A 24981-nucleotide genomic window follows, 5' to 3' on the forward strand; every position below is an offset into this window, starting at 1 on the left:
AATTGTAGATTTTTACTTTATTCTCTCCGTAAAGATTAAATTTTTGTGATTGTAATGAAAACTATTGTTTTGGGATTACAAATATATTATAAAGATAATCATCATACAAAAAAACTAAACCCTAATAGATTGTAAATAGAAAACCCAAACACAATATATATGTACCTTCCCAGTGAAAAGTTTGAACACAAACATTCTTTACAAAAAAAGAAAGAAGACATGCATGATCACCACAAACATTTGTGGCTTTATCCTGAAAACGTTCCTATGAAGTCCTCCAATTCCAACGAGGAGGCCAAGTTATTCATTGAGAAAAAAGAGCAACACAATTTTGATTAACCAATTGATGCTTTTATACTTGAAAAAATTGATGCATTTGGTTATAATGTTGTTTACCACTAAGTTGCTCGAACAAGATAGTTGTTTCAGCCATAGCTAGTGTCTTGTGTTTCCAGTCACTCACAAGCTCGAGCCCAACCATAAATTCTTTTCCTCTCACATCTTCAGTGACTAAAAAACAGAGTAAATATCTAGTTAGAGAAACTCAAAGACTTTACTATCATGTATTTTCTATAGATATTTCAAACATTGAATAATTTGTGTACCAATGTTAGCCGTTTGTAAAACTAGAGCCTCGGATACAACTAATTCTACCCTTTAATCATTTACCATGATTTTACCAGAAATTTTGTAGAGATTACAATAAATTAGCAAATATTCATCAAGACTCTGATTTTGTATGCAATCGCAAACAGATCCAAACCGAGAAACAAGAACATGAGAGAGACAAATAGGAAACCTTGTAAGATTGAAGATCATTGGAGAATAATCAAAGAAAGCCACCGTAAGACTGGATATGGAGATCTAAATCCGACGGAGGAGACGATGATACAAACGCGAACGTCTTGAAGCGAAAAACGAACAAGACCGGAAAATATAACAGTGGTCGCGCAGCTGCCATGGCTCCATTATCGAATGAAAGCTTAGATTTCAATTTTTTCCCTTTTCGATAAGATGAGAGAGAATACACCGAAGAAGAAGAATACGTCACCAATTTAAGGGGTACAATCGACATTTAACAATGCACTGAGTACCTATTTTGGTAAGGATTTCGGAAAGTGCCTAAATTGAAAGGGACCTCTAAGAAAAGTGCCTAATCTGTAATTAACTCTAGACAAAACACTACTCACATACATTTATTTGTAAATTTTAGTTGAACTTGCGGAGTTATGATTTTTTGAGACACTCAAAACCATTTTTGTGACAAATCAATATGAGTTCTTCTTCAAAGATTCAATATAAATTGTACGTGAGAATATTTTTGTTATATTTAGCAACAGGAAATGCATAAGGTCTCTGAAACCAATTATAATATAACTATTTATGCCTTTACCAAAAAAAAAAAAACTATTTATGGCAATAGGTTTTTTTTTAATGTAAAAAAAAAATATCAGAACTGCGAAAACATATAATAAAGTGACTTTGTATATACAAAGAAAAATGACTCATAATGATTTACATGAAAATTTCAAAAATATATTTTCTCAAAACAATGAATCCATATTTGGAATGTCATCTACTTGCACAAATTGTTGCAGTTGTGGATTTTGGATTTAACAAACATCCAAAGTCCTAGATATGACTTGGTCCCTACCCTCCTAATTAATTAATTGCAGTTCTTAACTTCTTACTTATATCTCAATATATAAGAAAAAAGTAAGAAAATAAAAAAGACCTAATTGTATAATAAAAACTCTATAAATTAATAACTCGACTATAGAATAATTTTTTTGGTTACATGTTAATAATTATTAATAAATCAATATCTCGATAAAATTAATAAAAATATTAGATTCATGATATTATTAATTTTAAAAGGTTTTACTAGTATGTTGGATAAAAATATCGATACTTAACTTTTTATATACAAAGCCAAATGAGATGATGAAAATTTATTATGATTTTTTTTATAATAACAAAATGAAGTACAAACTATAAAGAGACTTCATAAACAAGTAGGTTGCTCCACACTATAAACAAGTTGATCTGAGAGACAAGAAAAGAAAAAACTAATAATCATAATATCAATCTACAATGAAATCTTTGTTTTTGTTTTTTTATTGAGATGAAATCTACTGATCAGAAAAATTCCATGTGACTTCGCTGAGCATAATTTGTAGTCTTTACATATAATATATATATCTCTTGAAACTTCTCAACATATATAATATATATGCTTTCTATCAGGGGGGAATTTCAAAAATACCCCTTTTCATATACCTCTTTTTAAAAATATCCCCTTTTCAAACTTGATCAAAAACCCCACTAAAAATGTTGAAATTTATCCAAATATGTGTGTAAGCTTATAAATATATACACAAATTACCTTTATATGTGTATAAAACTTTATATACCCTTCATAAATAGCGTAAAAATACATTACAAAAACCTTATAAAAACCTTATAAAAACTGTATAAACCCTTTTAAAAACCTTTTAAAAACCTTTTAAAACTTATAAAAACGATTTAAAACTATTTAAAACATTTTAAAATATTTGTATCGAATCTCCCAGTAATAGTTATTATATAGAAGTACCTTATAAACTATAGAAAACTTTATAACTTTTTATATTTAAAAAGGGGTATTTTTGAAAATGAATAGATAAAGGGGGTATTTTTAAAAAGGGGTACACCAAAAGGGGTATTTCTCAAAAATTCTCTTTTATCAGTCACAATTTTGTTTTCGAAAATATCGAAAAACATTATGCAAAAAATGATATTAAAAAGAAGTAAGAACAATAAAAAAAAATCTGAATGCGAGTGCTGTACGCTTGCTTGAAACACCCATGGGCTCTAAACGAATAGAAAATAAAGTAGGTTACAAAATGGGCCTTAAATCCTAATGAGCCCATGATGGGCCTTTTTCTGCTATTCTACAAAACAACATCGATATGCATATAAAAACTGAAATTTACATTAATAATAAGATTTTATTCTTCATTTAATCATCGCATATTTTGTTACAACAAAGCTTAATCTTAAACCCTAAATTAGATGTCTAAAATAATATAAAACATCAATTATCTCAGCACGAGTAATTTGTATATAAAAAAAAAAAATCTTCCAAATTTGGTCATAAAAATAACTAATAAAAATATTTGCATATTCAGTAATATTTTTTTCTCATAGGGAAAAAAATAAAAATAAAGAAAAGGCGTTGACTAAGGAGGTCAATTCAGTAAAGTATAAATACACGACTTTGATTTTATATTTTTTTCCTTTTTTTTTGGTCTGATTCATCATCCCTAACCTCAAGACTCAGATTCAACTGACGAATCCTTCCAATCATCCCAACGATTCTCGAGAAATTCGACGGATCATTACCCCTGACGAAGCACTTCTCAAGGATTTTAACATGAATTTTCTCAATAACCCTCCCAACGCTTCTCCAGAAAACAACCGAGGGCTCACCACCGCCGAGGAAGAAGCTTTCAGGGCACTTCTAAAGGCAGCGGAAGACGTTGAGCGTCGGAAAATATCACTCGGGTTGCAGAATCAAGACGTGGAGATGGAGGAGAAGGAGGAGGAGAAGGAGGAGGAGAAGGAGGAGACAGAGAGCACCGATTCGGATTGGGATAGATGGTGGGCTGAAGAGAAAGAGAGACGACAAAGAAGATATGATTACAATACCGCGAGAAAGTATGCTCTTAGTTTGCATTCTGATCATCATCTCAAGACTGTTGAGAAGAAGGAGGAAGATGATGGTGAAGGAGTTAAGGGAGATGAAGAGAGAAGCGAGTTTCAGAAAGCTAAGGAAGTGATCAAGAGGAGAAGAGAAAAGATCTCTACAAGAATTACAAGTGATGATATGGAGGTGGATCTGGTTTTGATGCAGAGGAAGGCTCCTCCTACGCTTACGGAGTTGAGTGTGAGAGTTCTTGCTCAGAACTCTGAAGCGATCAAGTCTTTGAAACTTGTTCCTGATCATCTTAGGACGAAGCTCTCCGATCGTGTTAGTGGTTTTGGCAAAGTAGACACACGTTTTATGCAGCTTTTGATTGAGGATTCTCCCTCTGAGGTCTGTGCGAGGAACTGTGTTGCTTTACTGGAGGATGACTTGATTAAGATCTTCTCTGATTGTGATAAAGTTAGCTTGAAGGTAATTTCGAATCCCTTGGTTAGGAATTGGAGTTTTGTTTTCGTTGTAATTTTCAGATCTTTTGTTCAGGTGTTGATTCTTGATTATTGCGGGAGAGCTATGACGGATTACACGATAAACGAGTTCTTGAAACGTTCACCTAATGGGTTTCCGTCGTTGACTAAGCTTTCTCTTCACGGATCATTCTGTTTGACAGACAATGCATTGGCCTTGATTTCCAAGTCAGCTCCTCTGCTTCAGTTTATTAACCTCTCTGACTGCTCTCTTCTCACTTACCGCGCTCTGAAGACTCTTGCTGATAACTTTGGATCCACCCTTAAAGGGCTTGGTATTGATGGATGCCAAGGGATTAAACGTTGTAAAGCCTTCACTAACAGCCTGTATAAGTTTCAGAAATTGAACTATCTCTCGCTTGCAGGACTCCAGAGCGTTAATGATGCTGTTGTTAAAACCTTCTTTATGTTCAGTAGCTCCAATCTCACTGTTCTGTCTCTCGCTAATTGCCAGTAAGTTACTCTTTTGAGGCCTAGAAAGACTAACATCATTTCCATGTTTTATGCTGAAAAGTGAAAACTAATTGCTTTTCATTATGGTAATGTTAGAGAGGTGACTGATGATTGCATTTGGCATATTGGGAGATATTGTAAGAAGTTAGAAGCTCTTGACATCTCAGACTCGGAGAATTTGACTGATAAGGCATTAGAGTTTATTACTGAGGGCTGCAGATCTTTGAACGCAGTCGTACTTTCAAGAAACAGATTTAGGTTTGCACAAGTCTCACAATTTCCATAAATTTTGTAGACGGTTCTAATGTCAATCTATGGTTGCTTCATTTGACAGTGACGAAGGTGTTGCCGCGTTTCTTGAAGTCTCGGGAGGTTCTCTTAACCAACTGTGCCTAAACAAAGTCAAACATGTGAGTGTTCTAGTACCTAAAGTCACATTCATTTTTAAAGCTGGTTTTCCCAAGTGTTCAAAGGACCTTTGTTACAACAGGTCGGTCCAGATACAGCCTTCTCTCTTGCCAAAGTTTGTAAGAGGTTGCAGTATTTGGACCTCTCGTGGTGTCGAAAACTTACAGAAGAGGACCTAAGAAGGATTTTGAGTTGCTGCTCGTCACTTAAATCACTCAGGCTATTTGGATGGACACAGGTATGATATAGTAGAGAAACCTGCAATTAAGCTTCTACTTGTGCTTAAATCACTCAGGCTATCTGTGTGAAGTACTTAAATGGAGGTATTATCATTGTAGGTGGAGGATTCATCTCTCGAAGAACTTTCAAGATCACATATTCATATCACCGGGTTGAAAATGACTTCACTTTATGCTCACATTGACGACTCTTATCCAAATGTTGGTGCCAAGTTCTTCTGATCCGTGGACAAGTTTTGGGGATGTATGTATAGCTCTGAGTTGATGAACCATTTCATTGTTATAGACCAGATTCTGTTGTAGAGGTTCATAATTATAAAAAAGGGTAGTGATATATAAACAGTGTTATTCTTTTTCTTTGGGCTCAGCTTTTATGTATAAAGATTGAACTAATAGAAAAGAAAAGTATTTAAGCATATGATCCCATGGAATCTTTTTAGCAAGTGTGGTCATTACTGTTCAACAGTAACCAAAGAATCTCCTTCTCTCTTCTTTTTCAGTGTAAATAGTTTATCATACCATCCAAACCGCTTCTCGAAACTATATTGAAACATATGCATATATAAGAAACAAACCATTTACGTTCAGATCTTTTCTTTTTAAAACAGATGAACACCAAGCGAGGATTGTAAAGAAACTTACCAGTTGGTTATTTTATTTTGTACTGGTATTTTTCGATGGACTCCGGATCATCTAGCCCGATGATGGGGAGGTTCACCACGTCCTGGAAGCTTTTGGCAATAAGCTTATCTGTACTAGCCGTGCTCTCGCCTCTCTACATTGACAGCTTATCAGAGGAAGATCTAGAAGAGGAAGAAGAACTCTTCAGCTTTATGTTTTCGCTCTCCGTGCTTCTCCTATTGTTGATATTGGCCATAGCCTTCTCCCTATATTATGATCCGAGCTTGACCAGGTTTGATCCTTACTGGATTCACAGGCTATGTGGCTCGTTTGGTGGGTTGCTGGTCATCCTTATCATTCTTGTTTTCGTCTTGATGTGCAAAGCCTCTGATTAGAATCTGAGTGCAAGCTGTTATGACGCCACAAGTGAGAAGAAAAGCTCTTTTTTTTGCAAAATTTTAAATATATCTGTCTATCAGGAACACAACTTTTTTATTCATTTTCTAAAGAAAATTTTATACAAAAAACTCGGAAATCCAAAGATGCAGAAGAATAAAATTACTCGTAAGGTAGATGATACACTTGTAGCCCAGAAAAGAGGAGATTTTTTATATAGGTTCAGTTCATAGAAGCGGAGCTCGGTCTATGGTCCTTGTGGCTGCTCAACCTTCTCCTTCTCATCCACTTGGTCTCACCAGAAGATGGAGAAGCCGCTCCTTCAGCAGGCGGGAGTTCACAAGGAAGCGCCATAGCAGAGCTGGTGAAGGCATTGAGAACAAGGAACGCCAAAATGGGAGACAAGTCTAATCCTCCAAGAGGTGGTATGAATCCCCGGAATATGTTCAAGTATGGATCACATAGAGTGCTGATACAATGGTAACATACACATAATTAGCAATCAACTAGAGAGAGTAGATCCATCAGTGTTTTAACCAATCTAAACAATCCAAGAGTTGGACATATAAGTAGAGGACCAAGTTTTTCCTAAACAAAACTCTCTCTAATTCAACCAAATAGACTAACTTCAGTAATGACGAATAGGAAACATATGATCTAGATTTTGTTCCCATGGAGTTTTTAAATATTTTAGACCTGGATAAGATTTAAAAATGTAGTGGCATTTCACAAAACAAGCAGAAAACACTAAGGCAACTTATAACCTGAGGGGATTAACAATGGCAGGAGGAGCACTTGGAAACCAGGTGAGTACTAGACGGACAACAAGGATGGTGTTATAAATGTTGAGGAAATTAATCAACCCATTGGCAACCACCAGTCCTGCAACTGAATCCCCCGGCAGAACCGCTGCAAATCCGTGATTAGACATTGCAAACCTCACCCTTGAAGTGTTTCTCAAACGAATCTGAAATGAAACAAAAGGTTCTTCATCTTAAATAACCAAAAAAAGAAACACAAAGGCACATTGAAAACATATCCTAACACCGAGTTTTATCTTCAATGTTACAAAAATATAGTGAAGACTGAAGGGTATAACCAAAAAAAATCCTAACTTGGACATATATAACTCATATTTAACAATGTGAAAAGGTTCTCCAACAAATGCTAAGTGGTCTATACAATAATCCCATATGATTCGAGCTACTGGCTGTTTTGAAAATGCTCCATTTTTCAAAAACAGAAACCAGAACAATTCACCCATCACCAGGCATCGGAAACACATAATTATCTTCTTAACTTAATCACTGCGGAGTAATGAAACTTGTTTCCACTCCAAACTATTCTATCAATTTGCATGAGCAAGGAAAGGAAAGTTACCTCATCGCACAGAACGCGAAATTCGGACGAAAGACGAACCGCTTCCTGAAATAGAGGGTTCTTAGAGGCGAGAGAATGGACGAACCCTGAGAATTTCTCAGTAGCAGAGACCAGAGACCGATGGAAGTCTTGAATCATTTTGACAGAGTCTGCAGCTTGTGGTAGAAGTAGCAAATTGGGTTTGCTCGAACGCACAAGCGGTGTTTGCGTAAATGCCGACGAAAGAGATACGAAAAAGTTCGGTATCGGTCCTGAAGGAATCGATTTCAAGCTTTTTATCGCTGGTTCGTTCGCACTCGCCTCCATTGTAGTAGAGGAGCTTTGAGATTATAAAATTCGTAGAAGGAGAAGCTTGAGAGTTGCAGAAGAAGTGTATAGAAGAAGATAAAGTATCTCCTAAAAAATAATGATATTACAGGAAGGTGACACGTGGCATCGCTGTGTCCCCGGAGGCCATAATCCTCTATCTGGTTCGGAAGGTCTTACCTAGTCGAAAGATCTTCGAATGAAAACTTATGCTAAACGATGCGTTTTGTAGTTCTGACTTTTCTGGTGACAGCCTGGCTTTTTAAAATCCCGCAAAAAATCCACCGGTGATTTTGGATATACAAATCCAAATCCGACGTGTCAGTTTCTTTCGATAGTTTTTAAACAAGAACCATACACACCACTAGATTCTTACTTGTATAATCGTGACTATCGCCGTTGTCTCGCCGGAGTAAATGGCGAGCAATCTTCTCCGGCTTCCTCTTCCACCGCCGTCGAGTCTGCATATTCCTCATACCGGTAAGTTCCTCGAAGTTAAATACGTGAACCGATGCTTTCCCAAGCAGCGCCGGGCTCGTATCCGGCGGCACTGTTCGAGACCTGTTTTTTGGGTATCAAACTCAATCGAGATTAGTAGTCAATCGTTCGAATCTACGGAAACTTCCATTGAATCTGTGAAATCTGTTACGAGCGATAAGCCTGTTCTCCTCGATGTGAGTGGGATGATGTGTGGTGGCTGCGTCGCCCGGGTTAAATCGGTTCTGATGTCTGATGACCGAGTCGCGTCTGCTGTGGTAAACATGCTGACGGAAACCGCGGCTGTGAGGCTTAAACCGGAGGTTGAGGTGGTGGCGGATGCGGCGGAGAGTTTAGCTAAGAGATTGACTGATAGTGGCTTCGAGGCTAAGAGGAGGGTCTCGGGGATGGGAGTGGCGGAGAATGTGAAGAAGTGGAAGGAGATGGTTAGTAAAAAAGAGGACTTGCTCGTTAAGAGCAGGAACCGTGTGGCGTTTGCGTGGACACTGGTGGCTCTGTGTTGCGGGTCTCACACTTCGCATATTCTTCATTCCTTGGGAATTCATATTGCTCATGGTAAAAAATTTCACAAATTTTTACTTTAGAATTTAATTGTGCCGCTTTATATTGCAAATTTGAGCTGCTAGATGTCATTTGTTGGTATACAAATGTAGTTTATGACTTTCTCTTGCACCTGATGTTACTAGGAGGGATCTGGGATTTGCTACACAACTCTTACGTGAAAGGTGGTTTGGCAGTTGGAGCTTTGTTGGGACCAGGAAGAGGTTTGTTTTTGTTTAAAAAATTTTAAATACCTATAATACTTACCAGCTAATGCATGATACGTTTAGTATTTAGTATCATAAGAGAGAGATGAGGAACTCATTATTCTGAGGCTTATCTTCCTACTTAGATGTGTGCCTGATTACATGATTGAGCTTTTTTGAAACAATGATTCCAATGAATAGTGTTAACCTTGATTCGGTGGTCGTTGTCATAAGAGAGAAACGATGAATTTCACACTTCTTAAGTGACAGTGATGGTTCCTACTATTCTTTGAGAGTTTCATAAACACTTCAAAATGGAGGTAGTGATATTTGAGGCTGTTCGGAAACAAAAATGACTGAAGCAGATAATTGTATATTGTAGAATTGCTGTTTGATGGTATAAAGGCTTTTGGGAAAAGATCACCTAATATGAACTCGTTAGTTGGATTGGGATCTATGGCTGCATTTTCCATCAGCCTGGTGAGTTTTGGTACCCTGTGAATATTTTTTTGACTGGTGAGTATCCTATTCTGAAACCTGCAGTTCTCTGCATTCTGTATTTTGCAGATTTCACTGGTTAATCCAGAACTGGAGTGGGATGCCTCCTTCTTCGAGGAACCGGTGAGTTTCTCTAACACATTACAAGGGGATGGAAATTTTTTCTCATTACTATCACTGCATGCAAAATACAATTTCTATGGTGAATTTCTGATTGATAGCTCTTGTCATTTAGTATGCAGGTCATGCTGCTTGGTTTTGTGCTTCTTGGTCGTTCTTTGGAAGAAAGAGCAAAGCTTAAAGCATCTAGCAATATGAATGAACTTTTGGTAAGTTGGAAACTTCTCGATTTTCCTCCCAAGATTAACTTGTAGTGTTTTTTCTCCTTTTTGACTTAAAACGTGCTTTTGCAGTCACTCATCTCCACTCAATCAAGACTTGTGATTACTTCATCAGACAATAACACAGCAGCTGATTCTGTACTTTCCTCTGATTCAATTTGCGTCAATGTCCCAGTTGATGATATCCGAGTTGGAGACTCGCTGTTGGTTTTGCCTGGTGAAACATTTCCTGTTGATGTAAGTGTTTCTGTCTTTCTAGCAAGTAACGTTTGCGATTTACTTAGTTGCTTATCCATGCTGAACTGTCCGATCTTAGCAACAAAAAGTGGTTTGGGTTTCTGGAAAGAAGTTATGAAATTCTGTTTACATGGCTGGCATTCTGTAATTTTAGTTAGATTCATCAGTGCTGGGAAAAAAACATGTGTGTCTATCAGCTCTTCTTGAGATTCAGTTACATTACAGATTCTCATCTGCAATTGATAATGGATATATGCTATTTTTTCCTCTATATAGTATGGTTATTATTCCTTAGACTGGTTAGTGCGTTAGTATTGATTGTTGAAGTGATCGTGTTTAATAAATATTTTGGTCATAGGGGAGTGTCCTAGCTGGAAGAAGTGTTGTGGATGAATCTATGCTGACAGGAGAGTCACTTCCCGTGTTTAAAGAAGAAGGCTGCTCAGTTTCAGCGGGAACAATAAACTGGGTACATATACAGAGCCTCAACAAAAGTTTATGGTTTTATTCTTTTAGTGCTTCAACTAATGTCACACATACTACTTTAGGATATAATCCTCCAGCAATCATTACTATATTACTTCACTTCACTTCATTACCGAGGGGGATATTTTACTGTGTAGCTGCACTACCTCAGTTACTAAGTTTGATTTACATACAGTGGTCATTATCTTTTTAAACAATTGAATTTCACTTTACCTATTTCAGGATGGCCCTCTACGGATCAAAGCTTCTTCTACTGGTTCCAACTCAACAATATCTAAAATCGTCAGAATGGTTAGTGTCTATGAATCTAGAGCCAATGAAATCTCATGAAAGTTGCATTGTGTGAGGGATAGTTCCATCAGTCACAATGTGAAAAGTTGGAGCTGTTCAAGTCATCATGTGAAAAGAAAAATGCAGCCAGTAATCTATGTAATTGTAGCCGACTTTCCGCCTCGAAAACGGAAGGAGAAAAGACACCTACAAATAGAAGCACAATGATTAAGTCACAATCATACAAATAGAAATCATTCATATGTTTGTAGCTGAACCTAATTTCCTACGGGAAAGTATGAATAAAATCAAGTGAAGTCACAATCCTCTCTAGTGAGTCTCTAATTCATTCACACCATTTCATGTTAGGTTGAGGACGCACAAGGTAATGCAGCTCCTGTACAGAGGCTGGCAGATGCTATAGCTGGACCTTTTGTCTATACTATAATGTCTTTATCTGCAGTGACGTTTGCCTTCTGGTATGGTCCTCTTTTCATATTTCTATCGGAAAGAACATCTGAACTTTCAGTGAGATTCTTATATCTGTCTAGCAGGAATCTGTTTATTTAGTTATAGTATAAAGTAGAGCATCATGTGTCAGTTACCTTTTCAGGATCACCAAGTGAGATCCAGTTGCTTTCTTGCTTCAGGTATTACATTGGTTCACACATATTCCCAGATGTTTTACTCAATGATATTGCTGGTCCTGATGGAGATCCTCTGGCCTTAAGCCTAAAACTGGCCGTGGATGTCTTGGTGAGTGAGCCAGGCAGGCATCTCAAAGTTATTATAATATATATCTTTCATGTTCAAATTTCACGAAACTTGATTAAGGAGGAAAATGTGAATTCACGAAGGGAATGTAGGATAAAAGAGGGATAGAAATGAAATTTGTAGAGAAAAAAAACATTGAGCAGATAATCAACTTGTTTTTTTTTGTGTACATCAGGTAGTTTCTTGCCCCTGTGCACTGGGCCTTGCAACACCAACTGCCATATTAATTGGCACCTCTCTTGGTATGTTATCCAGCATACTATTTAACTTGCACATAAAAGTCTGCAAACCTAGCTGAGAAGAGTAACCTAATTGCGTGCAAAGTTTTCCAATTATTAGGAAGATTGGAATATGACACTGAATTTACCGATTGTTGTTGCTCTATGTTAGCCTGCTGACTAGCCTAGTTTATGAAAATTTATCTATTGGTTTGAAACTCCTGTTTTTTATGGACTTTAGCTAATACATAAAATTACTAAAACTGGCTTAAAATATGAAGAAACTCCTTTCTAGGTTCTGTGGTGTTGTACGTGCACTCCTTGTGGTAATTTTTCATGTTTATAGGGGTATTTAAACATTATATTACCTGAAAAATTGTGATAAACAACAATAAATTCGAGATTGTTGAAACTTTCAGCCTAAATATGTCCAGGAGCAAAGCGGGGATATCTTATCAGAGGAGGAGATGTCTTAGAACGTCTGGCTTCCATAGATTGTGTAGCTTTAGACAAGGTATTTCTAATCTGTTGGACTTTCTGTGATCATCTTCACCCATCTCTTCACTCTCTCTTTTTTATATGAAGATGGAAAATCTTTGAAAATAAGATAGGTGTGAACAGTTCCAGTTGCCTCTCATAGTTGAAAAAATCGAGTTATTGTTTCAGACAGGGACTCTTACTGAAGGAAGACCTGTCGTCTCTGGTGTTGCTTCTCTAAGATACAAAGAACAAGAAGTTCTTGAATTGGCTGCTGCGGTGGAGAAGACAGCAACACACCCAATAGCAAAGGCTATTGTAAACGAGGCTGCTGCACTGAATCTGGAAACTCCAGAAACAAGAGGCCAATTGACGGAACCAGGCTTTGGTACTTTGGCAGAAATAGATGGATGTTTGGTTGCAGTGGGTTCACTTGAGTGGGTTTCTGATCGTTTCCTCAAAAAGAATGACTCCTCGGACATGGTGAAGCTGGAATGTTTTTTGGATCATAAATTATCTAGCACATCATCAACGTCTAGGTACTCGAAGACTGTGGTATATGTTGGCCGTGAAGGAGAAGGGATTATTGGTGCTATTGCAATATCTGATTGCTTGCGCCAAGATGCTGAATTTACTGTAGCCAGGTAATTTTTCCCTCTAACCGTCAATTTTTTTAATGAAACTAAGTAACCCTGGTTTTTATGTTTAGTCAGCATATTAACATGAATTACATGCTACTTTTCTTGTGGACCTTATCGGGATCTAATCGTGGTAGTTATTCTTGTTCATCAAATCAAAAAGGCTTCAGGAGAAGGGCATCAAAACAGTTCTCTTATCAGGTGATAGGGAAGGGGCAGTGGCAACAGTGGCAAAGAATGTAGGGATTGAGAGTGAATCAACCAACTATTCCTTGTCTCCTGAAATGAAATTCAAGTTTATATCTGATCTTCAATCCTCTGGACATCGTGTTGCTATGGTGAGCTCTTCAACTAAATTGCAAGAATGAGTATTTTTCTCAACTTATTTTCCATGAAGTCATGAAGTTCATGGTTATGCGAATTCTAGAACCTTACCATATCTTCGACGTACAAATTTGGACTCTCAACTCATGGAACTGGTGTATTATAGAAATGGAGTAAGTTAGATTAACACATTTTGTTTCTTTCGAAGGTGGGCGATGGCATAAATGATGCTCCTTCGTTGGCTCAAGCTGATGTAGGAATAGCTCTAAAGATTGAGGCACAAGAAAATGCTGCATCAAACGCAGCATCAGTCATACTTGTCCGCAACAAACTTTCTCATGTAAACGCTTCATGAGTCACTTGCCCTCATTCAAGGGACAAAAATCTCTCCGTTCAAAATCAAATCTGTATTAGCTCATCACTCATGATTTTTTCTTTTTGGTTGTAGGTTGTAGATGCACTGAGTCTTGCACAAGCAACAATGTCGAAAGTATATCAGAATCTAGCGTGGGCAATTGCGTATAACGTAATCTCGATCCCTATAGCTGCAGGTGTCTTGCTTCCTCAGTATGATTTCGCAATGACTCCTTCCCTCTCCGGTAAGCGGACTCATTCCAGTTAGTTTAATTACAGCTTACAAAACAGTTTGTTTCACTTCCAATCTAATCATATATTATGCTTGCTTACCCATAAAAAATGCTTTCAGGTGGACTAATGGCATTGAGCTCGATCTTCGTCGTTTCAAATTCATTACTTCTCCAGCTCCATAAATCCGAAACAAGTGGAAACAGCTTGTGACGGGCTCCATCTATTTTGGAGTACAAGCAGAAGAATGAAGGTTTTGTATATTTTGCTCTTTTGACATTTTGGAGCTTGTTTGTTGTTGAGCTTTATAGCGATTGTGTACCTTGTGTTGTTCATGAATGTGGGGATATACCAATATTATATGTAAATATAGAATCTTAACCTTGGCATATCTTTGACTATATTATTTGGTCGTTTCTTGAACATATTTTAGGGAAACGACTATTCTTCCCCCTTAGTGAAACTCCACGACAACATCTTACTAGCAAGATCCACTTCCAATGTGGAAGTAGATCAGTTCCATAAAGAAAAAAAAGGTAAAGGAAGAATGAGATAAAAAGCCATAAAGGCCGAACCACTTGCTTCCAAACTTAGCCTAAAAAGAGTGGACACAAATGCTTCTTCGTATAAATGTACTTAGGTAGGCTTTGTGGATAAGACTCAAACCACTTATCACCAAACATACAACCTTATTAATTACTACTTGTCATATTATAAACAAATATAGATAATTTCATATGGTTTGTAAGGCTTTTTGCATTGAAAACTTGGATAAGAACAAAATAAAAGAAGAATGTTGGACTTTCCACACATAGATAACAGATTTGGTAGAGATCTAATTTATAGAACCAAAAAAAAACCAAAATGATGAAAAAAAGATGTGGATTCATTCAAAAGTTTTGAAACTCTTACTATACATTCTCCGGGATGTTGTTACTTCAAAATATTAAAAATTTAACAAAACAATTGTTGTTATATAGATTTCCTAAGAGTCACTAGATCCGATCCCACTCGCCGTCGCCGGAAAACACCTCGGAAAATCAGCCACCGAATAAGATCTCCAGGCACAAAAACCCAACGACGACTGAGACGAAGTCAAATTACTAAAAGACCCTTGACTCCTAGGATACAACGGAGGCAGAAGCTTCATCATCTGATCTTTATGATCCCTCTGCCTCGGAGGAGATCCAGATGTCGTCGGACTCGATCCTGGCGACGAGTCTCCACCGGAGGAAGATCCTTCTCCGGTCATCACCCCGGCAGCAACCGCCATGGCAAGCGTCAACGCACTCCTGCTCGAACTCATGACGTGTTTCTTCGAGATCCCGCCGCGTGGAGTCGTCTTGCTGTTCTCCCAAATCTGATGGCAGAGAAGATTCCTCCGACGGCGACTGTAGGGATTCTCCGGCTTGGCTAAGTCTTTCATGGAGGAAGAAGAAGTCAACGCTGACGCTGCCTGCTCCTTTAGATTGGTGAAAGACTTTGACTTTCCATTGTAATACTTGGATATCCCCTTCCTACACATTCACACAACATAAATCAGAATCCTCAAATTCGTATACTTTGCAAGTTATGAGTTATAAAAATCGATACTTTACGACAAACGCAGACAAAAAGAATCAAAATTGAGAGATCTCTCACCTAACAGGTAAGACTTGTTCGAGAGATTCCATCATTTGGAGAGGGCCATTGTAGGGAGACTCAACTTCATTATCTCCGGCGTCATCACCACCGTCTTCCGACGACTTTTCACCGTCGTCGCTGTTCCTCCCGATGGAAGAAGAAGCAGAGGAGCAAGGAGAAGAGGAGGAATCAGAAGGAGATAACCAACTAGGTAACGCCGGATGAGATTCATCAGAAGAATTATCGCCGGAGAAATTAAACACATAAGCTTCAACTCTATTATTATCCATCTTAAAGTAAAAAATCTTGGAACTTATTGTTGTTTTTATTCTTCTTCTTGAAACACACACAATACACAGAGGAGAAAAGAAAGAGAAGAGAAGATGAGAACTTTATATTGTGATGATATTCTTGTCTATGTGCCCAACTGGTGGTTTTCCTAAAGTAACATTAAATACAAATAAAAACCAAAAACAAAATGAATTATTAAATATTTATCACGTTGTTTAATACTTTACGACGTTCCAAAAAAAAATATTAGAATGGAGAAGATAATATAAGTAAGTAAAAGTTTTGAAGAGGAGGGGGGACAAAAGAAACTGTTGCTTAACCTTATCCTTATCCACGCACTCTGCATGCAAACCTTATTTTTCTTTATTTACAATTTCGTCGTTTTACTTTTCTTGTTCACATTTCAAACCCCATAAGCATCACATCATTCAACATCTAAGGTTTGTGTTGACTAATATTCCATTATGATGAAATACGGTTAAGATCAGGTTAGATTCATTTGGATGATTATCAAAATACTACACTGTTTTAAGCTTCTTCAAGAAAAAGTACACCACAGTAAGGGATTAGGGACAACAAACAAACAAAAATATTATATGAGAGTTCAGGGGTGAGTTATAGAGATGCAAAAAATATAGGGGAGTAAATTGAAAACAAAATCGCCGCGTAAATCGAATATATTTATTACTTATACGTTATCTTTTTATATATTCCTTCCCATATCACATATAATTGTTTTGGTTATTTAATTACTTAATTAGGGTATCGAGGGAAGAAGATAGAATAGAACCATGGGGAGATGGACACGTGGAGGAATGAAGACCGTTGCGGCTGGATAGGAACTACCACGAGGATGAATGTGACGTGGCGATGACGAGGTGGTCATTTCTTTTTTTATTTTATTTTTTTGTAATAATAATAAAAAAATTAAAGGAGAAACGGTGGTGAGAGTTATCCACAGATCAAAACATGGGACCCACTTAAAACATCTTCCCCAGCCGACAGTATTTCCCTCTTTTTCTTTTTTTCTTTTGTTGTTTCTTCGATGAAAAAGTTCCTTCGGGTCGGATATTCAAATTGTTTGCTCTTACCAGTTTACTACTTTTGGAAGATTTTTATGTTTATCATTCTTATATATATTGTCATTATTACTTTTATTGGTGGATCGCATGCAAATTTCTCATTATCATATTGTTTAGATGTAGCTGAATCAGTTTTGAACAAATTAGGTCATTATTTACATGAATTATTTTAGCGCATATTTACATCAACAAATCCAAATACTATCATATTATTGAAACCCACTATAATGCATATAACAATACACCACATGGTTTGTCTAAAATCCGATCGATAGTATCAACAACATATCTTGTCACGCGCAAACTAAAAGAACAAATATGTTACTTGTTATTCTTAAATTATATTAGTTGTGCGCCCTTTTACGTATCGGTTGTGTCCAACTTACATGCTTTTTATCTTAATCCTAAAACTATACACGTACAAATATATGATGATAACACAAAACAAGTTCGTTAATTTCATTTTTATATATATAGTTAATTAGTTGTATCTTTGATCCAATTCAACCACATGTGTTTATATATGCAACCAAATCAGTACGTAAAACATTGTTTGTAAGTTTTAAGAAAGAGGCAAATTTTGATAATTAACAACGGCATCAACGTTCTATTGTACGTTATAAATTCTTCTTAGGTCAAACCTTTATCTTCCGCAGAAAGAAGAAGACAAAACAAGAAGATACTTTGGTAAAATAAAACAAGGAAGAAGAGTCGCTGCTTAGAGTTGCGTAAAGCATTCAAATTCGAAACCGCGTATCAAACATAGGATCTCAAGATATCAGGATCAGGATCATTGCCATATGGGGTCCTCCTCCTTCTTTATCCTCATTTTGCTTTACGCTTTTCAATTAATGTTCAATCTATCGTGTCTGATATATCCACTTACCCCACTCAAATATATATGTTTGTTGCCTTGCCTTTGCCTCCCCACACCTTCTTGTCCCGTACGTGGCATTCCCTAACCCCTTCATTCCCTTTTTGTTATCCTCAATTTCCCGTTTTTCATTTACTTTTATATACCTAAAACATCTTTTATCTGGTTGCTTATCACTTTAACACAATCAACGTTGGACTGTGCCAACTTCATCTTCAACATCAGCTTGATTAGTGGGTGGCTCTTGGCCAACACTATCTCTATTTTAAACTTTGTCTTTTTCCCATTTTCGTTGAAATGAAAATGCTTCTGTCTGTGATGCTAAATACTGTTTATATAAGCCTTTTCGGAATACATTAATGTTGGAGGAATGTACGTTAAAATGTTATTGTGAAAGAAAAGAAAAAAAAAAGACAAAGGGTTGTCATGAGTTCATGCTTTCTCAGAGTGCTGTAGATGAGATCATTCAAAGACAATGAACTACATCCCCGTGACATGTCATAAATCAACTTCTACCATTTGAATGCTCCTAGCATGCATGCATCATAAATCAACTTCGAACCTCTAAATCTCCATTCTAGCTAAGGGCCGTTCAGGTCTAGTATAATTAGAAGGCTTAGGGCATCATTATTGAGGCTAAGATCCCCCCAATAATGATGGTCTTAGTAGTTAAATAAGATGATGAAATTCTAGATCCCTTGATAATATAACATCACAAAGTTTTATTTCAAAAACCCTTGTCTTAACTCTTAAGGCATCTCCAAAGATAGTATCTAAACTAAATTTTTAGAGACTAAAAATTTAAAAAAAATATTAGTAAAACATGAAAGAGAAAATTATGGATCTCTATATTAGAGATTTTGGAGCCTTACTATGAACTCTTAATCACACTTGTCACTTTATTATTTGCTTAGTTGTATTTAAATAATATAATATAAATATATAAGTTAAAATATAAATATACTTTTTTTTTAGAATCTCTCACCATCTCCCACCGGCGGAGATGGTCTTAACTAATAACTATAAATTCTTGAAAAATGGTTTTTATATGAAATGTCCTTTTTTTAACTTAGAAATAGAGTATGGCTCATGGGTCTGGACAATTATGTGCTAACCCACTTGATCCAAGTGGGTAGTTAGTCTAGTTTACTCAGGTCTTGGGCTTTGGTCTTACGACATATCCAATATTGGGTTATAAAAATTACTACTACTAAAGGACTTGCGCTCACTCTAAAAAGATAGTAGCTTAAACAAGCATTTTCCAATATCTCAACTCTTAAGCGGAGTTGTAGTCAATCTTCGAAGTAGTGTTGTGTGTGACCAGACAAAAAGGAAAGACGACTCACGGTCAAGAAGACCCATAAATGGCTCAAGTCTATATACTTGTTAAATATAATAAGCAATCTTAAAGAGGCTCCCCACGCAGGCCCAGTCCAGATGACATATAAGAGCCACCAATTTGTTAATGCTTTTTTTTTTTTTTTGAACAGTAGAAGATAAGTTCTAATAACTAAAAGTGTAATATATATATGAGTATGACATGTATAAATTAACGATGAATCATACGAAATTTGACCTTGCTGACTTACTTAATCACATTCATTTTTATATCGCCACCTTCGTCTCATTAGCTACAAATTAAGAAGTGATCCATAGACCATTACAGGGATCCTCGATCCAGTGGAACATTCTCATTTTACAATGTTTATAAATGTTCTGGACTTTGTCTCATGGAATTTGGCATGCATCGTTAATAATCATGCTACAAATTTTCTCAAATGTATTTAATTTGAAACTGTACACAAACAACTTATAAATATTGACAAAAACATAATTAAAATCTGAAAAAAAAATAGTTGATCATTATATATGGATGTTATACATTTATAATGATGGAGAGGGAGAGGGAGGTAATAAGAAAGACATGACAATACCATTAAATTCTTTGGACTTTTCAGTTTGGGGTATATGTGATGTCTTTTGTATCACTTTTAGCCTCGCCTTCTTCCCCAACGTCCTGGTAAAAATATTCAAAAACCCACACGAATATGAATAACTCGTCATTAGTTACTACCTTATAACCTAGCACCGTTCCAAATTGTACTCATGGTATACAAATTGTACTCATGATCAAAACCCACATAGAAATAATCGAGGGTCTTACTCTAGGAGGTCATGGGCCATTTTTAAAGGAAAAACTTGATCTCGCTCCCCCCATATCAGCATTACATCCTGCATGATTCAACCTTATTCATTACTTGTTGACATATGTCATTTGAAGCTGTTTTTAGGATAGATCTGGTGTCTCTTAAAAATCAGTTGTTTATGCATGATGTTTGTAAAAGTTGATGATTACTTTCATAAATATGTCAGAAAAAATGAAGAATACTACTACTCCATTACAAATATAGTTTGTTTATTTAAAAAAATATTCAGTGCTACACAAATTATGTTGTGGTTTAATTATACCTACTTTCCGATATTTCCACAATCAACTTGTAATATAATTCAAAGATATTATACTACATACTTTTATGGGTTTAGAGATGCGTTTCCGCTACTATAGATGGGTTTTTTCATACGTTTATAATTCAAAGATATCATTGCACATTTTGATGTAATGTCGTAGACTCGTAGTCTCGTACTATATTCAGAAACCCCACTATTTTAATACCTAATAAATGTCAGCAACTAACAAAATTATAGATTATCGTGAGTAATAACGTAAAACCAGAGAAAATTAAAAGTGGCGATAGCGATCGGCGAACCTGTTGGATCGGAGAAACGTTAGTTTTGTCGTCCTTGCCAATACTCAGTCCGTCCAGAAGCTCTGCTTTCTTCTCTCTCTTCTCCGAATACATTGTCTGTGCATTAACCATTTTTAATTGAGAAAGTTGGCAAATTAGTACATTTTGTAAACTTAATAGGATATATGAATTTACTATTTACGATTAGTAAAAACCACATTTTGTATTGTGTATGTAATAAAATTTTTCCTCTAATAAAATATTTGCAATTACAAAATTGTCCTATATTCATTTCTCTAAAGTCTTCAAAACTATGTTATATCACTATGCACTTTTTTCAACAACAAGATAGTATATAACTGTATTTATTTGTTTTTAATTATTGAAAGTAGTATATTTGGTCCTTACTCCTTTGTTTTTTTTTTCATCCACTAGTCTTTCTAAAGATTTAATAATAAATCAGTGGTCTTTATACTCCACTATTTTCTTACAATTTACAGTATAAATATTTGCAATAAGTGTGGGTTGTTTGTAGGACAACAGAGAGCAATAAGTGTGGGATTAGTTTCTTCATACAACTAAATTAAACCTTCATATAAAATCAATTACATAGAGCAAGAAAATTGTAAAAATAGCATACAATATCATAGTTTATTTTAAAAGTGTTAATGCGTCATCTTTTTTTTGTCGGCAGTGTTAATGCGTCATCATCAAATAGAAATTCGCATAATAATACATGTTATTCATGGAAGCAAAAAAAAAACTTTTGTATATATATATATATGTTTGATTTTAAAAATTGTAAAGAGCAAAATCTAAGTTTTGTAATATAAATATAGAGACTTTTATAAAATAGTTGGAGTAGTTAGTTTTAAACATATATGTATAGGTTTTCGAATTTCTTGAGGTTTTTTTTTATATACTTTAAGAAAACTTTAATTAAGGTCCTTAGTGGGGGTTTTCCTTAAGTAAGACAAAATAAATAAAAGTACCTGACAAAAGTCGTTCAAGACAAAATCTGGAACATAATTGAGTTTCTTAGAAGAAACCATCCCAGACATTCTCCTGAGATCGGTCGCGGATGAAGGAAGCATCACATCCTTGATGCCGTGACACTTGGCCCTCGCTATGAACGCCTCGTTGTCACTCCTCCGCAAATTTACCCCGGAGCTCGCAAGCACCACTCTCTCAATTCTCTCCGGAAACATTTTGGCCATGTTATACGCCACGAACCCGCCGTAGCTCGTACCAACGACGCTGAATCTCTCGACGCCTAGCTTCTCCATGAGCTTCCCCATGCACAACGCCTGAAACATCTCTGAGCGGTTCTCGCCGGAGGAAGAGGAGCCGCCGAAGAAGACAAGGTCGGGGACGTAGAGACGAAAGGATTGAGAGAGTGGCTTCACCTGATGGCTCCACTGCCATACAGCGGAAGGGCCAAAACCGTGGAGGAGGAGGAGCGACGGTTTTTGTGTGTTCTCCGACGATGAAGACGGTGGTGGTGGTCCCCAGAACTGTATGGTGGTTTCGGAGTCGATAGATATGGTTTGTAGAGAGAGGCCGGCGGAGGAGAATCTCCGGCGGAGTAGTGCCTCAACGAATTTTGCGACGCTTAGAAACGAGGGAGCCATGTTTTTTTCTTTCTTCTCCTTTTTCAGGGCAAGATAACAATATTAAGATTTTTGATACCGGAGGAAAATTAAAAATGAGTAATTAAGAGAGGGAGAGGTAATTAACTAGATAGAGATAGAGAGAAAGAGATGTATTAGTAATTGTTGAAATTATTGCATATGTCTACGTATATAGAACAGATGTCAAAGGAAAAAAACAAAAAATGCATTTATTGACTGCATGCACCGTACATACATGCAGGCCTACAATTTTGTTAACTACTATTGTTTTCCTTGTTTTGATCTTGCTTTGAATAGTCAGTTTGTTCTCTACGTTTTGTATAACTTACCTGTAATTAATGATGTTCTGCTTTGTAATGCTAATCAAACAAACTTAGAGAAATTTAGGTAAATATCTTTTTTTAGGTAACAATGACAATAACAATTAATACTTTTCTAGAAAGTGATTAACAAAAAATAGCTAGAATTTTTAATGTTTTTGTTTTTTTGGTTACGAAATGTTGTTTTTTTTTTTTTGTTGATTTAACTTAATAGTTTTAACTAAAAGTCAAATACATATGTATGTACAATATTAATTAGGAAATAAATCTGTAATTTAGATTGGGTGTTCGTGATTTTGTAACGGAAACAATTTGACTTTTTTTTTTTTTTTGGTGTATGAGAGTTTATAAATTGTGGACCTATAACTCCATTATTACTTATTACTACCCTTCTCTCTAGTGGAAGTATCCGTTTGAAGATCAGAACATAGTACTGAATAGTACTAATATATTTACGTCAATGCCAAAGTATTGTTGTATTTGTTTTGCGAATAAAGAACCTTCTTAATCGTCACGAAGTGTCTACTACGATAAGTTAAAAAAAAAAAATACACATTAAGGATCACTACGTCCGTGGTACTTTTATGGGTAAGAAGTTTTGTCTTTTAAATGAAAAGAAATAAGCTTTGTACTAGCAACTCTTTTTAGTTAAACATGCCAAAAACATATGGAGCCAACTAGAATTTAATAAGCAATTAAGGAGGAGGCCCCGTATATATCCTGGAGTTGACTTATGGGCGGCTCTCCGAACACGAGAGTTGGAACTCAAGTTCCCTCAGTTTAGAGTTGATAACTGATTCCAAGACCATCGCTATGATCTCGATCGAATGTGTTCCCATTCCATACAACCTAGCTTAGAGCGTAACGTGGTGCTTGCATGATTTTATATACTCGTCAGTCAAGAGTTACCATCAATAGAATCAGACTAATGTGATGTAGTGGTTAGCTACTTAATTAGTTAAATGTTACAAGAAACTCAAGTGGCTAGCTGACCGTGTGAAGGACCGTGAAAAGAGGTTTCAAGTTTGGGTTTAGAGTTTTCCAGCTCAAATCAAGTGATCAATAGGTTTACACATATCAGAGACTAAACCAGGATTAGTTGAAGTTGAGATTATTTTTAGCCCATTGGGCTATATATATTACTCATAATTGTTTCACACAACGTGGAATCCTTAACATTTGGGGACCATTGGGCTTCACATTGCTCCTCGGCTCCCAGGGCCAACCCTCAACAATCGAGAGTCATTCGTATATACAGTAGTACTCAAAATCGCCATCAGAAACTACTTTACGTAACTTTACACCATCAAACACACATTACACAACAATATCCTATATGTGGTCGAGCATCAAATCAATAAAATTCCTTATAAAAAAAAAAACAAGGTTGCCATACTATTTTGCAGTATACCATGCTACTGCACAAAGTAAAGTAACTCTTATAAGTTCATTGCGTCTGTGTTTGAAAAAAAAGAATCACTTTGATTTTATGACTTTGTTTTGTATCGTTTCTTTTATAATTTTATAAGAAAGTAATCCAAAAACTGGAAAAATATCATAGAGTATGACTATAGAATAAAGAAAACACTCAAGAGGTTCTTAATTAAACGGTTTAAGAGCAGCATTATCAAAGGTATCTTAGAGGTAAGATTTACGTGAAAAATAAGCTTTACCATCTCAGATTCTCGACAAATGGACCTATAAAAGCTGAGCAAACTTGGTCTGCTAACGTCATACAATAGAGAACACTCTTATTGTAAGGACTTTCAACACTAAAAAAAATATATATATAGTACTAACTACTAAATTCGGTAAAGTTTCTCAGTATTCGACTTTTGCCACAAATAATTTATTTTATCCATCAAATATACATTTTGATTATATTTGTGACGATGACTCCACAAGTTAGACTAACATCATTCACAGCTGATCATTCATATGATATTTTGTATCAAGTTTTTAGTACAAGTTTCTATATATAACAACATTTCATCCACGTAAAACCATGAGTACTTATAGAATAATTAACACATATATATATAGGGGAACCATCGATCTAGACCAAAATATAGTGGGTCAAGATTGGCTTGTTACAAAAAAAAAATGCAAGCAAATGCTAGAAAAGAGAAGGAAATTGCAGTGAGGCTACTGGCAGGACAAAGCACATAAATACAAAGAAAAAGAAAAACGATATGTGAAACAAATTGGTATAGTAAACAAAAAAAAAATGAAGAAGAATAAGATGATGAAGTCTAGCTATAACTATACCATAAGAGGCTTGCTTACATTGTGACATATATATAGCT

The 24981-nt window shown here is 36.0% G+C and overlaps 6 protein-coding genes and 1 long non-coding RNA gene across 8 annotated transcripts; 3 read left to right on the forward strand and 4 right to left on the reverse strand.

Moving 5' to 3' along the window:
- Positions 1–29: 29 nt before the first annotated feature.
- On the reverse strand, positions 30–1017 carry LOC111830143. The gene is made up of 2 exons (XR_002833513.1): positions 800–1017; positions 30–510 (listed from the first exon to the last, which is right to left on the reverse strand). It is a non-coding gene; the product is annotated as an uncharacterized LOC111830143 (long non-coding RNA).
- Positions 1018–3286: 2269 nt separating this feature from the next.
- LOC17881323 (uncharacterized F-box/LRR-repeat protein C02F5.7) lies at positions 3287–5743 on the forward strand. The gene is made up of 6 exons (XM_023780678.1): positions 3287–4159; positions 4229–4665; positions 4762–4923; positions 5000–5075; positions 5156–5311; positions 5412–5743. The coding sequence occupies exons 1-6, from the start codon at positions 3416–3418 to the stop codon at positions 5532–5534; spliced, it is 1698 nt and encodes a 565-aa protein (XP_023636446.1). The 5' UTR covers positions 3287–3415; the 3' UTR covers positions 5535–5743.
- A 194-nt stretch (positions 5744–5937) lies between these two features.
- LOC17884527 lies at positions 5938–6367 on the forward strand. Its single transcript, XM_006286638.2, has one exon. The coding sequence runs from the start codon at positions 5990–5992 to the stop codon at positions 6326–6328; it is 339 nt and encodes a 112-aa protein (XP_006286700.1). The 5' UTR covers positions 5938–5989; the 3' UTR covers positions 6329–6367.
- Positions 6368–6406: 39 nt separating this feature from the next.
- LOC17882483 (ylmG homolog protein 2, chloroplastic) lies at positions 6407–8072 on the reverse strand. The gene is made up of 3 exons (XM_006288461.2): positions 7710–8072; positions 7094–7296; positions 6407–6798 (listed from the first exon to the last, which is right to left on the reverse strand). Exons 1-3 carry the CDS (start codon positions 8013–8015, stop codon positions 6552–6554), a joined length of 756 nt encoding a protein of 251 aa, XP_006288523.1. The 5' UTR covers positions 8016–8072; the 3' UTR covers positions 6407–6551.
- A 307-nt stretch (positions 8073–8379) lies between these two features.
- On the forward strand, positions 8380–14539 carry LOC17882764 (copper-transporting ATPase PAA2, chloroplastic). Of its 2 annotated transcripts, XM_006286974.2 has the most exons (17): positions 8383–9068; positions 9200–9277; positions 9642–9739; positions 9827–9880; positions 10000–10086; positions 10171–10335; positions 10694–10804; positions 11044–11112; positions 11461–11570; positions 11742–11847; positions 12041–12107; positions 12518–12597; positions 12750–13204; positions 13362–13536; positions 13731–13862; positions 13971–14121; positions 14229–14539. In XM_006286974.2, exons 1-17 carry the CDS (start codon positions 8432–8434, stop codon positions 14318–14320), a joined length of 2667 nt encoding a protein of 888 aa, XP_006287036.1. In that variant the 5' UTR covers positions 8383–8431; the 3' UTR covers positions 14321–14539. The 2 variants fall into 2 exon arrangements, with proteins under 2 accessions (XP_023636445.1, XP_006287036.1); XM_023780677.1 differs by lacking the exons at positions 13731–13862; positions 13971–14121; positions 14229–14539 and having other exon boundaries at positions 8380–9068; positions 13336–13530.
- Positions 14540–14972: 433 nt separating this feature from the next.
- On the reverse strand, positions 14973–16171 carry LOC17884137. The gene is made up of 2 exons (XM_006288400.2): positions 15749–16171; positions 14973–15624 (listed from the first exon to the last, which is right to left on the reverse strand). Exons 1-2 carry the CDS (start codon positions 16018–16020, stop codon positions 15093–15095), a joined length of 804 nt encoding a protein of 267 aa, XP_006288462.1. The 5' UTR covers positions 16021–16171; the 3' UTR covers positions 14973–15092.
- A 3560-nt stretch (positions 16172–19731) lies between these two features.
- On the reverse strand, positions 19732–22591 carry LOC17884500 (2-hydroxymuconate semialdehyde hydrolase). The gene is made up of 4 exons (XM_006288212.2): positions 21717–22591; positions 20746–20841; positions 20142–20209; positions 19732–19994 (listed from the first exon to the last, which is right to left on the reverse strand). The coding sequence occupies exons 1-4, from the start codon at positions 22353–22355 to the stop codon at positions 19862–19864; spliced, it is 936 nt and encodes a 311-aa protein (XP_006288274.1). The 5' UTR covers positions 22356–22591; the 3' UTR covers positions 19732–19861.
- Positions 22592–24981: the final 2390 nt, after the last annotated feature.

Source organism: Capsella rubella, unplaced genomic scaffold (genome assembly GCF_000375325.1).
Source record: "Capsella rubella cultivar Monte Gargano unplaced genomic scaffold, Caprub1_0 scaffold_6, whole genome shotgun sequence".
Taxonomy (NCBI): Eukaryota; Viridiplantae; Streptophyta; class Magnoliopsida; order Brassicales; family Brassicaceae; genus Capsella; species Capsella rubella.

Bases quoted from the DNA above. Each gene is read 5' to 3' on its own strand.
- LOC17881323 (XM_023780678.1), top strand. From the start codon at position 3,416: ATGAATTTTCTCAATAACCCTCCCAACGCTTCTCCAGAAAACAACCGA. The intron at 4,160-4,228 runs GTAATTTCGAAT...TCTTTTGTTCAG, and splicing joins GTGATAAAGTTAGCTTGAAG to GTGTTGATTCTTGATTATTG. The intron at 5,076-5,155 runs GTGAGTGTTCTA...TTGTTACAACAG, and splicing joins GCCTAAACAAAGTCAAACAT to GTCGGTCCAGATACAGCCTT.
- LOC17884527 (XM_006286638.2), top strand. From the start codon at position 5,990: ATGGACTCCGGATCATCTAGCCCGATGATGGGGAGGTTCACCACGTCC.
- LOC17882483 (XM_006288461.2), bottom strand. From the start codon at position 8,015: ATGGAGGCGAGTGCGAACGAACCAGCGATAAAAAGCTTGAAATCGATT. The intron at 7,297-7,709 runs GTAACTTTCCTT...GTTTCATTTCAG, and splicing joins TTCGCGTTCTGTGCGATGAG to ATTCGTTTGAGAAACACTTC. The intron at 6,799-7,093 runs GTTATAAGTTGC...CCATTGTATCAG, and splicing joins GCCATTGTTAATCCCCTCAG to CACTCTATGTGATCCATACT.
- LOC17882764 (XM_006286974.2), top strand. From the start codon at position 8,432: ATGGCGAGCAATCTTCTCCGGCTTCCTCTTCCACCGCCGTCGAGTCTG. The intron at 10,087-10,170 runs GTAAGTTGGAAA...GTGCTTTTGCAG, and splicing joins GCAATATGAATGAACTTTTG to TCACTCATCTCCACTCAATC. The intron at 11,113-11,460 runs GTTAGTGTCTAT...ATTTCATGTTAG, and splicing joins TATCTAAAATCGTCAGAATG to GTTGAGGACGCACAAGGTAA.
- LOC17884137 (XM_006288400.2), bottom strand. From the start codon at position 16,020: ATGGATAATAATAGAGTTGAAGCTTATGTGTTTAATTTCTCCGGCGAT. The intron at 15,625-15,748 runs GTGAGAGATCTC...GTGAATGTGTAG, and splicing joins GAACAAGTCTTACCTGTTAG to GAAGGGGATATCCAAGTATT.
- LOC17884500 (XM_006288212.2), bottom strand. From the start codon at position 22,355: ATGGCTCCCTCGTTTCTAAGCGTCGCAAAATTCGTTGAGGCACTACTC. The intron at 20,842-21,716 runs GTACTTTTATTT...GTTAATGCACAG, and splicing joins TCTTGAACGACTTTTGTCAG to ACAATGTATTCGGAGAAGAG. The intron at 20,210-20,745 runs GTTCGCCGATCG...TGAATCATGCAG, and splicing joins ACGTTTCTCCGATCCAACAG to GATGTAATGCTGATATGGGG.